This window comes from Crassostrea angulata, chromosome 7 (assembly GCF_025612915.1).
Source record: "Crassostrea angulata isolate pt1a10 chromosome 7, ASM2561291v2, whole genome shotgun sequence".
In the NCBI taxonomy this organism is placed as follows: Eukaryota; Metazoa; Mollusca; class Bivalvia; order Ostreida; family Ostreidae; genus Magallana; species Magallana angulata.
Window position 1 is genome coordinate 59,960,619 of NC_069117.1, and position 13,075 is coordinate 59,973,693.

Here is a 13,075-nt window from a genome sequence, read left to right on the forward strand (position 1 = left end):
ATTACTCTTGGTTTGTTTTCAGGTCGCGGTTGGCGTTTATGTTGCTGTCGGTCGCGCCTAACCCTAAAATGATCAATGTCCATTGGCTCGCCCTTAGTATCTCGCGGTGAGAAGTAGTCGCGTCCTGTGCGTAACTGAAAACGCATTTGTAAATTTATTTCTTGTCTCGCGGATGCGATTGCATCGGTCATTGTTTGAGGATTATCTCTCATTACCTTTAACCTTACGCGATCTGAATGCAACCCATCTGTAAAAATACCCACTAACTGTACTTCTAGAACCCCTACAGCTTGTTCAGCGAGAGAAAGCAATCGTTCAGCGTAAATCTGTACGTTTTCGCCATGTTCTTGTTTTACCGTTCTTAATAATTGAAGGGCATGTTGTGGGTCGTTTACTGCGTTGAACCTTTGATTTAGTTCCTTTTTCATTGTCTCCCAATTAACCCCCGGATTTCCCGACAAATAACGGTGCATGAACTCGCTAGCATGTCCAGAACTAGTTTCATAAGCTACAAGTTTGATTTTTTCATCAGGGACCCTTCTCAACAAAGCAAATTTCTCGATAGCCTTTATCCATTTCTTAAATTCTTTAGGATCTCCCTCAAAAGGTTTGATTTGAGTTGTCCCAAAAGCCTGACCAATGTTATCTACTATAGAAGTTGCTAACCCTTGCATTGCGTTAAGAAAAGCTTCTTCACCCATGTTAGTTCGCGTTGTGTTTAGTGGCAAAATACAGAACAAAAACTTACCAGAGAGAATGTAGAAGATTCCGAATTAAATTTCCTTGGCAAGTTGAACCCGTTCGTGATGCAACTGACACTGATAGATGCAGCAGATCCTGGTCACGGCACCAAATTGACTCTGTAACACAGCACAAAGAAAGCCAACAACAGATCCAATTAAATTACTACTTTAATAGAGTTAACAAAAATACTATAGTAATTGAATCATTACAATAATAAGGCAAAAACAATAAAGAAAAACAATTAAGGATTTTACAATCAAAGAATAATTGTTGATAATAATTTAAAGTCTTTTAGAATGTCAGAGTCACTGAACAAGAGTAATGAAAAATATAATAATAAAAAGTCAGACAACACTTTGGGAAGCCGGGTGTAACAACAGAGGGAGACCGTTCCTCACTGGTGGTCGGTTGAGGACTGCTTCACTCTGTCCATGTCAGTTCGTATATACGGTCACTAGAAACGCCCCCTTGTCACTGATGCGTGGGCATTAACGTGGTCATTACTTTTGAAGCTCGTAAACTGTCCATAAAAGATCCAGTCGTTAAAATACGTTTACACAGTCTTTGTGTAGTAATTAGTTTAACTGTCAATCAGCCACACTCGAATGACAACAATTGTCAGAACGTCCTGGTCAGTGAGTAGATCATCGAGAAGAGTGTTGGTTCACCAGTAACTGTGTCCTTGATTGGCGTCCAGGTAGCAGTCTTCACGGTTCTGCTCTGTTGCCCCCGGCACGTGTACAAGTACGTCCTTGTCTAAGCGCTGCACTCTGCACGGTCGAATGACCTCTGTCATTCATGCGTCCAGGTAAACAGACTACTATAAGAGTACAGGTAAACAGCGAAAACATAGGAATTAATATTAAGTCATTAAATAGTACATAATTGTTATGACAATTAAACACAATTAAAAATGGGGTCAATTGTGTTACATAACATTCGTACTAGTAAATTGAATATACGTATCCTTTAAATTTTTTCGATCAAAGGTTAAAATTTATTGTATGTCATGTCATAATCTTTTATTTCAGATTGAAAAATTAGTAAATTGTAAGTTTCATAAGTATTTATCCAATGGGCTAACAGTGGTTAGAATACACTGGAGAACTGCCCTGCAAATATTTATATGTATACATACAAACAACAACAACCGTATGACCGGTCCCGGTCAACACTGGGTTCAATGTTTTAACCATGTTAAAAGCTAGGTCCGTAATGTTACATGTAATTTAGTGCTACATGGATCACGAAAGGCACAGTGGTAAGGTTTTTCAAAATTTATAAAATTAACTGAATTTACATAGAAATATAAATCCTCTGGGTACCGCCCAGGAAACGTTAAGTTTAGTTGGAGCAAGCTGGTATAAATTACAGGTATTCAGAAGGCCGGAAACTATAACGTACGCTTTATTGAACTTGGAAAAATGAAGAACTCGAACTGTAGTATTAAGTGGTCCAATAAAACTTGAAAACTTCTCTGCAGAATTTTATATGGAGATAAAACTTGTATGATGGGCTTACAGTGGTGGGCAGACCTGAAATAGGTCTAGAAGTACGGTGGGAGGGGGGGGGGGGTATGGCAGATACGGTATGGTATGAGTGCACGTGTACACAACACTTGGCAGTATTTAAGGGTGGAATTACTAGCACGATGGAATTAAATAGCCCAGGCAAGCACGCAATGAGATAAATATAGAATATCAGATCTTCAGGTTGACAATATTTTGGCCATGTATCTCTATATCCTGCAGGGTCGATGATTTTGTGAATGCTTTATTAACCACTCGTCCACGCCGGTTACTGGTCTATTCCTCACACAAACAATGACCAGGTCTTGAACTAATCTACCATCTCTTCTTTCATGGGGGTCAGGAAAGATTCAGATCGGTTTATAAGTACACTTGTACTTCATTTTTGGCCAAAAGATCTCTCTCTCTCTTTCTCTCTCTCCTTTCTTTTTTATAATTCAGTGTCATCGCGAGGAAGTGTTTAAATAGTTCTTTTTATTAGCAATTAAAACTCAAAGCTGACGAGTCTCCACAGGTTGTAGCCCAGTTATAAAAGCACGCGAGGTGGGAATAAATGCACGTGTTTGGGTGGGGTGTATCTAGTTCATTCAAGTATGCCGCGAGACATTGCATAAATAAAAAAAATAATAAATCCAGATTTTGAACTCGGAGATCATTAGTTATTCATTGCAATGCATCATTATCTTTAACAATTTGTTGAATGAGTTGATATGCTGTATCCAACAGTCACGTACCCGTATGTAATTTGCGTCGCTGTTTCGTGACTCAGTGAACCTTATCTCGACATTAAGAGGGAATGCTACCCATCTTCATGTGACTCCAGCATATAGCTTATATAAATACGCACAGTTACAGAATTCTTTAAGTGTGACAGCCCGCCTTACATAACCTCCGATTTTTTTTTTGAAACATGACATTTTATGAGTTGTGCATTTGAATGTTAACATTTTTATTTTTAAAAGTAGTAATGATCGCGTGTTATTGACTGGGATTTGGGACTGATAAAGTGTTATTACATGAATCTGGGTCATTTTATCTTGGGTAGAGTATCTAGAAGCTTTGTGTAGTACAGAACAACTTAAACGGGCGGACATCCATCCGTAAATATCCACCGATATTTGTTTTTTTAAAACGTTCTTTTTTACTCAAAAAGTCACGTGGGATCCGTGGTCCTGGTTCACATGACCAAAGACTGGTGTGGGGGGTAGTACGGATTGAAGCAAGCCTTGTTATGGAGGGCAGGTATGTATATTACTATATTACGATATTAATTTATCTTCTGTTTATCAAAGAAAATTTCATTTAATAGGATTTCTAGAGTATCAGCAATCTCGCTGTTATCTCAGGGTTTGATTTTGTTACTCCGTTCGCTTTCATATATTCAATATAATATTATATATTTCAAATATTATTCATATGTAGTCTTTCTGAAAAAAAGCGTCACGTACAATTCTTGACAGTGTGTGTGTGTGTGTGGGGGGGGGGGGGGGGCAAATCATTAGTGTATTTGCAATGCTTTTTTAAATTCCTTATCCAATCTTACAAAAAACACTGCTAATAAGACTATTTTTGCATTTAAGTAAATTTAAGTCTGATATCAAATACTAAGTACATGCATTACAACAGAAGGACTTAACATTAAGTGTCTGTCTTTTATTATCCAAATGGGGAAATAAGTATTTATTTTTGCTAATCATAGTCGATTTGTTTTGAGTAAAAGGGAAATATAGACGAGAAACAGGATATTATCTTTCAAGATATGATGCAACCTTAAAACAATCCATGCCTCGTTTAAGATGTATTGAATGGATTGAATGGTATTATACAAAATACGGGATAATTTCGGATTTTGGCTGAGAAAGGGCGTTCGAAGTGTTTCCGATATATAGGTTACATATAAATACGTACTTCTTGGTCTTCTATGATCTTGCATCCATTTGTAGTCGCCTGTTACTTGTGCAGTGACTTTGTCTGACGGTCAAACGTACTTACTAAACTTCAGCAGACCATGCGTTATGTAAAGTACCATCAAACTATCAAATACTTTGAAAAAATTAAACTATGTGGGTTAACCTTTATTTAACTTCTTACATGGTTGCTTAATTTAGAAGAACAATAGATATACAGATGTACCAGGAACGGGTCAAGGTCATTTTAATCTCAGAGTTTCGTGGAATCAATTTTTTTTTTCTGACCAAGGGATATTTCTGTTTGTCAGGAGGGGCTCCGAGGCCTACCTTTGAAGAATTAATTCTACTGCAGATCTATGGGGTGGGTGGTCTGGACCCCAACCATCATGCCCTGGAAAATAGAAACAAATATAGATAGTGTGGGGAGGGGGAGGGGGTGGAAGTTCTTAAAGAAGAGAAGGCTGGAAACCCCTGGCCTCGCCCACTTGATCCGCAACTTTACCGTACATTAATTAATATGCATTTACGACCTATGCTATAGGATCATTTCCCTTTACCGTAAATGACAAATATTTAACAAGTTATTGAGACCAATAATTTTTTCGAATGTGTTTGAGTGAGAAAAAAAACCGGCACTATTGCAATATAATTTTTTACCCATGTGGGTTCAATTTAAGATTCATTGCCTTCATCATTGCCTTCTTTCCATAGCATGGGATACATACAAACATGTTCATAAAAATTGATTTCCATTTCCGTTTCCATTTATCATATTATGTCACCCCTTTAAGTCTCTATATATATCTACGTTTGGATACCATTTTTACACCAGCTAAGGGAAATAACTAAATAATGCGGAAAATCGGTTCGATTATGATCTGATTAGTATCGATGCAATGCAGTATGCTATTATACAAGATGTTAGCCATAGGAATCGATTATGTAAGGATGTCAGGTTTAAAAAAGTAAGAGGATGGATATAAATAACACAAACTTGCGTCGATGGCTCGGTAAAAGACCGCGTCTTTACAAAAAGTTTGCATAATTTCCTCAGATGACGTCATAAAAGAGCCGGATATGTCATTCAGGAGACCTTTCAACAAGCTACGGTAAAAGTTATAATTCTTTTGTATGGTTTAAAAAGAAGTTTATCTTAAAGAATGATAGTCTAAAGGAAGACATTCGAAGAGTTTATTGTCCAGAGCAATTGAGTGCCTTTACACAGGGTGCCAAACAAAAAGGCTATGTACGTCGACTATATAGCAGCAGTTACGCCCCTTTGTAAATATATTGAATATATGGCCTTCAATCCTGGTGGACTTACGGCTCGCCGATTGAGTGTTTTACTTGCCCTTATTAAACAATGGCTTGAATATAAGATCAATTTCTTCGATCAGAAAAGCAGCCTAGAGTTTGCATTGAAGCCTAAGGTGTGTGGGATGGTTGTTATCTGTGAACACATGAATAAGTCAAAGCCCCTTCGGCCTTCGTTCTTTGCCTGATTTGTAGTGACTGGGAGGCCAATCTCAACATTTACAATAAGACCTTGCCGTCTTACAACATTCTGTTACTGGCTCCTGGACCCCCCTCCTTCGACCCCTTTCCAGATTTTGACTGTTAAATGCACTGTTTACAATAATGAAGACTAAGATCGTGGTTTATGGCCATGTGTTGACTTTTCCCGCACAATGCTCATCATAAACTACTCAAGCCCCGAACTTGTGTCATAAAGTTGACTGAGACATTCACGTGATAACTGTAGCTCGGTTACCAGGGATAAATCTTTGGATGGGTGGGTCCCGACTAAAATATTAATCTTCGGAGTAAATCTCAGTTCCAGCCGGCCAGGTACAGGAGATAAACATAAAAAACGATCCGATAACGGGAGAGATCCCGGTCGCCTGTGTCATCTGGCGGATTAAAATCTTCATGGATATATAAAACGTGTATGAAAATGAATGTCCGTCAGTTGTCCCAGATTCTCAACTTTCGAGCCTCTGGAGATTGTTTACAGTACGTGAGTGGTTTTGCAATGACACACGTGTGTTATTTAATTTTTTTTAAGCCGATTAAAGTACATTTAATTCAATGACTGCACACCCATTAATTTTGAATTAATGTCTTATAAACGATATTTGATTCTTTGACAATGTAATCATATCAAGTAACTTTTACCGTTAGAAATAAATTCAATTTTTTAAAAAAGTTTTTAGATAGTCATCTTCAAAAGATAAAATTGCATGCTAAATAAAATCTTTCTTCAAATATTTCATCACACCATAAGCAGATATTCTATCATCTTTATTAACGGTTTCTCTCATTTTTTATGCACTGGAAATATCTGATCCCCACAATTTTGTCAGAAAAATTGATACTTAATCATCTTATAAAAGCACGTATTTACTTATTAATGTTTTGTGTTTTATGAGTTATCTCCTGTACGCTCCTTTTGACTCAATTTAATTATCATTATCCAGAATCAGTTTACAATAACAGTGCATTATTCTAATTAGAATAATTTATCGTTTATTATGATTGATTTTTTGACACCAGCGTCTTTGAATGCACCAGCGAAAAAAGTCAATCTTTGTAATTATCAAACGGTTTCAACTGTACAATTCTGTAGGAAACAGTCTCGTGAATTAATGATACTAAGACGAATATATTGCTAAAGTTTAATCACCATTATCATTCTATTGTGTGTTTTTATTCTCTGCAAATAAAGCTCTTTCGAAATCATGAAATTGTAAACTCGGTAAACAATATCGACTCTATTTCTAAATACGTGTACTCTCTTGAAAAGAGCCCGTGAGTTCAACATTGAACGACAGGCGTTGGTGCGTTCCGTCGTCAAGCTCCGGAGTAAACATTGGGTTTCTTAATCAGATCTGCGTGTCATGCGCAAGGTTTCCCTTGCATGTAATTAGAAAGATCTTTAACATACCTTTCCCGTCCATATTTCATAATTTTAAATTCGCTGTGGCGGTAGTTTGTCCCAGTCCGCGAAGAGGGTTCGCTTAAATGTCAGTTTGTCTGTAGAAAACGGAAGGTAATATTTGTAATGGCCAATATTTAAGTTTGAATGCTATTTAATTTGGGCTATGAACAATGATTTGAAAAAAGCCCTAATTAGTGATGATTGAGTAAGTTCTTTGTAAATATAATAAACAGACATGTACTGTTTAGTTAGGGGGTAGTGTAAGGGGTGACCGTGTTAGGCATTTGGGGGGGGGGGGGTGGTCTCAAGGTGCTTATTTCAATTTGTTTTTGTATAATAAAGTGAAAACTTAACCAGACGCGTAAGGAATTATCTTCGGACAATAATCGTATTAAATATAAAAAAAAAATCATTCCACCCGTCAAAGCATGTTTTTACAAATCAGTATTGATTCAAGTTTAAATGTCGAGGCCTTCTTTCATCGAATTAATTCATAAGTTCAAACCCTATAGAACGGGGAAAAGCCTGACAGTTGATTTAACTTTACACAAATCGACATTTTCACCAGTTTTTAAATTAGAACTGTGAGAGAGTGATTCAGGAACGCTGTTTTTATGTCTCGGTGTTTGCTGTTTCAGTGAGATGGAGACGATACATCAATGGAGCCGCGCACGGGTGGGACAGTGGCTGACGGAATCCGGGTTCCCGGAATATCGGAAATTGTTTGAGGACCGGAACATTGACGGGGCGGCTTTGTGTGGCCTGACGGAGGAATCGCTTCAACGGGAGCCGCTAAATCTGACAGTGGTCAGTGATATTCAGAAACTTGTAGGCTGTATTCAGCAGCTAAAACAGCATCACCAACATTCAGCCGTCTGTAATGGCCAGGGCCCGCAACTCCTGCCGTACAAGGCTTTCGAGGTGGTGGAGATGGAGGATTCCGAGAATAGCTTTGACAGTGACCGGGAGCTGTTGAGTAAGACGGACGACAACCAAAATACGGTGTACTACAGTCGCTTCAGCTCGGAGCTCCGAAAAACGGTGCTAGCGGTGGCATATGGCGCTCTCTCTCATTTCATGACTTCCGTTGCCATTGTGACCGCCCAGTCCAGGCTTCCAGACAAGAAGCGGTACCCACCCCTTCCGGATATATACCTGGATAACTTCGCCATGATTCCCTGGGCCTACAAGGTGTCGGAGAGCGTGATCCTGAGTCTGTTGGCTTTACTGTGCGTCATCCTTATCTTCCATAAACACAGGTAACGGCTAATTATAGTTTATACATATTTATTTACTATTGTCCTATTGTTCTATACCTTCAGAGATTTAGACACTGTATGTTCCAAGCAATGTCTTCGTACACTGACTTCTTTACAGTCTATATATGTATATATTTACATTATCCATTATGTCTTTGCCTGTGATAACACTACGTATCGATTTTGTACTATATAACCCATAATACAAATGACGCCAAATTGAGGCGCCGGTGGGGTTTGTTTGTTTATATTTAAAGATTTAATCGTGCGATGGCTTAAAATTATATAAATATAAGTAATAAGGAATCATTCTTTGAATATTATGAGGTGATAATTTCGGTCGGGGCGTGATCAAATCTATCATAAAGCCCTTCGGGCTTTATTGGATTTGATCACGCCCCGACCGAAATTATCACCTCATAATACTCAAAGAATGATTCCTTATTACTTATATATATCAGTATTCCAACACCATGCCTGATTATAAACCAAATTATATTTGCGACAACCTATTTTCGCTAATGACCAGTAATAAACTGGTTTGAAGTGTTTGTTTTTGACTGAGCCCACATGTTTAATTACCTAGACTTGTAATAATTATCTTAGTCATAAAAGGGCCGATGCGGCGCGTCAATATACCGCGAATCTCGCAAATCTGTCCCTCTCGCGATTTTAAGGTGATATACATTAATATTCAAGTAGGACTATAACTTCAAAACAACATTTTTAATAACTCTATCGTGCAAATTCGTTTAGGCAATTTAGTCATGGCGAGACTGAAGAGCACTAGGTTTCATGTGCTAGATTCTCATTTCATCATGCGTACAATAATATACACATTGTACCCAAGGATATCCTATATAAATTCTTTGGAACTTTGGGTTGAAATACATCTAACGCGTAGGGAAAATGCGTATTGTATTCGTATTCATTTATTTGATCTAGTTACTTAAGAGTCAAATTACTGGTATTTGAATAAAATAACTGGTCTCATTTTCATGAATAGAACATTGGATACGAATTTATAATCAGTTTTTGATTGTACTCTTTGAAATTCAACTGCAATGGAGAATGCAAAGACAGAATTCAGTAGTAGTACAGTCTTTTAAAAACCTAATTTGTTAGTCATAACAAACTCCTCCTTCTACATTCAAAATGAAAAACTGAACTGACTTAACAGTTGTCGATATTGTGGTGGGCGTTTAGTTGAAGCACACCATATACAGTATTCATTTTCAGACATAACTCATCAATGTTTGAAATTTGCCTAGACCGTTCCATAAAATACCCTCTAATGTATATTATTGTCGTCGGTATTAACTGTTTTAACACCAGATCAGTGGCGGCTTAAATGTGGAGTCAGCTATGTATTTAAGCGCCTATTTAATCCCCAAACGATCTCTTGTAATGAAAATATAAAGGCCATCTCCCTCCTTTCTCTACGGGAAATAAACCCAAAGATTTCAAAATAAATCTAAGAGATTTATATTCATTTCACTTAATTATTTCTAAAGACGTTTTGATTTGAAATCGATCGGTGCTGAATATCGACATTTCTCGTTTGCAGTCAAGCAGACGGGGTAGCTGTATTTCATTGGTGGCCATCACTACTCCCAATATTTCCCTGCCAACCCTGAACAAACCGATACGTACATTTGTGTACACATAATTCTGACAAACATTTGAAAGGTCTATTTGGCATCTGTGAGCACTTCAAAGGTTGCCCTTTCAAGAAAACAAACAAACGGCCCGACAAGAATAGCGATATTCTCACATTGCTATTTTGACGAGGAATTGATTTTATTGCAGTAAATCGCTATGAAAATATACGAGCACGATTTAACTATTTTCTAATTAAAATGGGCTATTGAACCATTTAAATGAAAAAAATCATACCACATTCTAAGAAAAATATGATAAATGATATCAAAAGATCGCCGTGCTTTGATTTTCATTTTATATTCTTTGTATGTTGAAGAATCAATTCTTTGAATAATCTTCTTTACATTCATTGCCAACTTGTCTAGCTCTTTTAGAGATTGAATGATATTTTCCTTATATATGATCATCGCCTTTTCTTCATGTCAATGAACAAATCGTAGAGAACTATGTAATATTCCGCCTCAGTATTGTATTATTCGTTGCTATGGTTACAGATGGGTGGTCCTGCGCCGGACTATGGTCATCGCCGGAAGTATCTACCTGCTGCGCTGTATCTGTGTCACCGTCACCAATCTCCCGATGCCTGAGAAGCACTACAACTGTGACAGAATGGTCAGTCTCTCTCTCTCTCTCTCTCTCTCTCTCTCTCTCTCTCTCTCTCTCTCTCTCTCTCTCTCTCTCTCTCTCTATTTTCCACAAACACACACACAGACTGGTAATCAAACATTTATATTAATACATTTCGATGCATTGCTAGGTTTTCCAGGACAGCTGGAGTCAGTTCAAAAGAATCCTGGTTGTTTACTCAGGGATGGGGATGAAGCTTGGCGGGATGAAGACGTGTGGGGACTACATGTTTAGCGGCCACACCATCACTATAACTATCGCTACTCTCACTGCCATTGAATGTAAGTTACGCCCATTTATAAATTCGCACCACAAAATTTTGAAAGGAGCAATTTAAAAAAAAATGTCTTTTCAAAGTTGCAATGAGACATCAGCCATTGGTTTCTATATCTTTTGCAGATACACCCAGTCGATATCGTCTGCTTCACCTGGCTCTGTGGTTGTACTGTTTCTGTGGAATGTGGGCCATTCTCGCCTCCCACGGGCATTACACGCTTGACGTAGTGGTCGCCTTCTACATTTCGTCAAGAATCTTCATGTACCACCAAACATTTGCCAACAACCTCACAATGATGAGGCGAAATCGGAAGCGAATCAAAATTTGGTTTCCTGTTTTCTATTTCTTTGAGAAGGACACCCATAGGGCTGTAAAGAATGAGTACGAATGTCCCATTCCCAGTATTGACTCTTTGAGAAAGTTTATCAAAGACAGACGTGTGGACTTCTGCTTGAAACAGTACACAGTGTTTCGTCATTCATGACCTCATTAGGCACGCGTGAAGTCCTACAACAGAATCAATGCAATTATCTGTGTTTGTGTATGCGTGTTAATGTGTATATGAACTTCATTGTGTACATGTATTTAATCTTAATTTATTGATCAATCACGCCATACTAGTATTCATTTTACAAATTAGCAAAATTTGTGGAATTACTTACACATTTTATGTGTTCCATTTCTAACGAATGGTTTTATCATTCGTTTCTGTTTGACAAATTTGCATTACGTGATTTGTTTTTCGAGTCACGCAGACCATCAAATGTCTGTTATTTTTACAATAAACGGGTTTTATTTTTCAGTTATATTATAAAATATTAGAAAACCTTCAATGGTATTTCACACACTGTATTGGTTCTGTGCGTTTAGCAATTAAATCCGAATGCCCGCTAGTCCGAATGACCCCGTCCGGGAATTTTTCTTAGGTGCATACGAACTTGCTTTTAACCATAGCCTGAATGGCTATTAATTAAGTCGGATTATCTTCTTCAGTTAAACGTGTACCTTATAGAAATTTCACGTGAAAAAGTTATTACACAATCGTGGAAAAAAATCCACATGGACTAGAGACTTTATAAGTTTAAGTTCCCACGCGGCACGTCAAAGCACGTTCACGCTTGTATATATCAGCATTTACCGTCCTACTGCAATACGACGCTACAAGCCTGCAATGTGCTAGGTGAGGAATCCGTTTGGTTACGTTTGCTATACTTGTCACTTATAAAGTTCTAGATTGTTTGACTCGAGGTTGCCAAAGTTGGAAGCAAAAAGATTTTTCTGCATTTTGATCGGTTTCCCAATAACTAATTATATTTCTTGGATTTCTGCACCTGGGAACATCAAACATTATTACATGTATCATATACCAATGGACATTATACCATGTATCATTTACCCCTGGCCGGGGGAAATTAAATAGTGCCTTTTTGGGAGGGTAACAGTATATACATAGTGCCTGTTTGGGAGGGTAACAGTTGAAATTGACACCCCGAGAAAACCATTGTCAACCGACGCGAAGTGGAGGTTGACAATGGTTTTCTCAGGGTGTCAATTTCAACTGTTATCCTCCCAAACAGGCACTATTTATTTTGTTATACTGACTGTCTTAATTTTTCAGAAAATTTTACTGCTTTTATAAAGGAATAACGTAAATTCTACAGCGAACCGTACGCGCATAATTTTTGCGCATGTAACAATTTTTAATGTTACCCGTTGCTAAGTGCGTTGCTAACGCTGAGGGTAATAGAAAAGATTATGAACTGCGTCTTAACCAATCAGATTTCAGTATTTAACATAAAAGTATAACAATTGAAAATGACACCCCGAGAAAACCATTGTCAACCGACGCGAAGCGGGCGTTAACAATTTTTTTCTCGGGAGTTTCAATTTTAACTGCCATCCCAAACAAGAGCTATTTATCTTATTATGCTGAATGTCTTAATTTAAAAAAAAACTTTACTGCATTTGATTTTTTTTTTTAATAATTGATTTTTAAGGTATAGACACCTTGAAAATAGTCAGATTTTAAATGGAACAAACAATTTATTTTTTTAGTCGTATGTATTCCTACGCCAGAGTTCAATATTGTTTGTTTACAATTTTCCAAAAATATTTCGATTACTGATACA

The 13,075-nt window shown here is 37.5% G+C and overlaps 1 protein-coding gene across 5 annotated transcripts; it reads left to right on the forward strand.

The window, feature by feature from the left end:
• The first annotated feature begins 3,257 nt into the window (after positions 1–3,257).
• LOC128157371 (sphingomyelin synthase-related protein 1-like) lies at positions 3,258–11,748 on the forward strand. Of its 5 annotated transcripts, none has more exons than XM_052819880.1 (5): positions 3,258–3,515; positions 7,760–8,380; positions 10,537–10,654; positions 10,800–10,950; positions 11,069–11,748. In XM_052819880.1, the coding sequence occupies exons 1-5, from the start codon at positions 3,505–3,507 to the stop codon at positions 11,428–11,430; spliced, it is 1,263 nt and encodes a 420-aa protein (XP_052675840.1). In that variant the 5' UTR covers positions 3,258–3,504; the 3' UTR covers positions 11,431–11,748. The 5 variants fall into 5 exon arrangements, with proteins under 5 accessions (XP_052675840.1, XP_052675839.1, XP_052675838.1 ...); XM_052819879.1 differs by lacking the exon at positions 3,258–3,515 and adding an exon at positions 5,246–5,292; XM_052819878.1 differs by lacking the exon at positions 3,258–3,515 and adding an exon at positions 5,940–6,200.
• Positions 11,749–13,075: the final 1,327 nt, after the last annotated feature.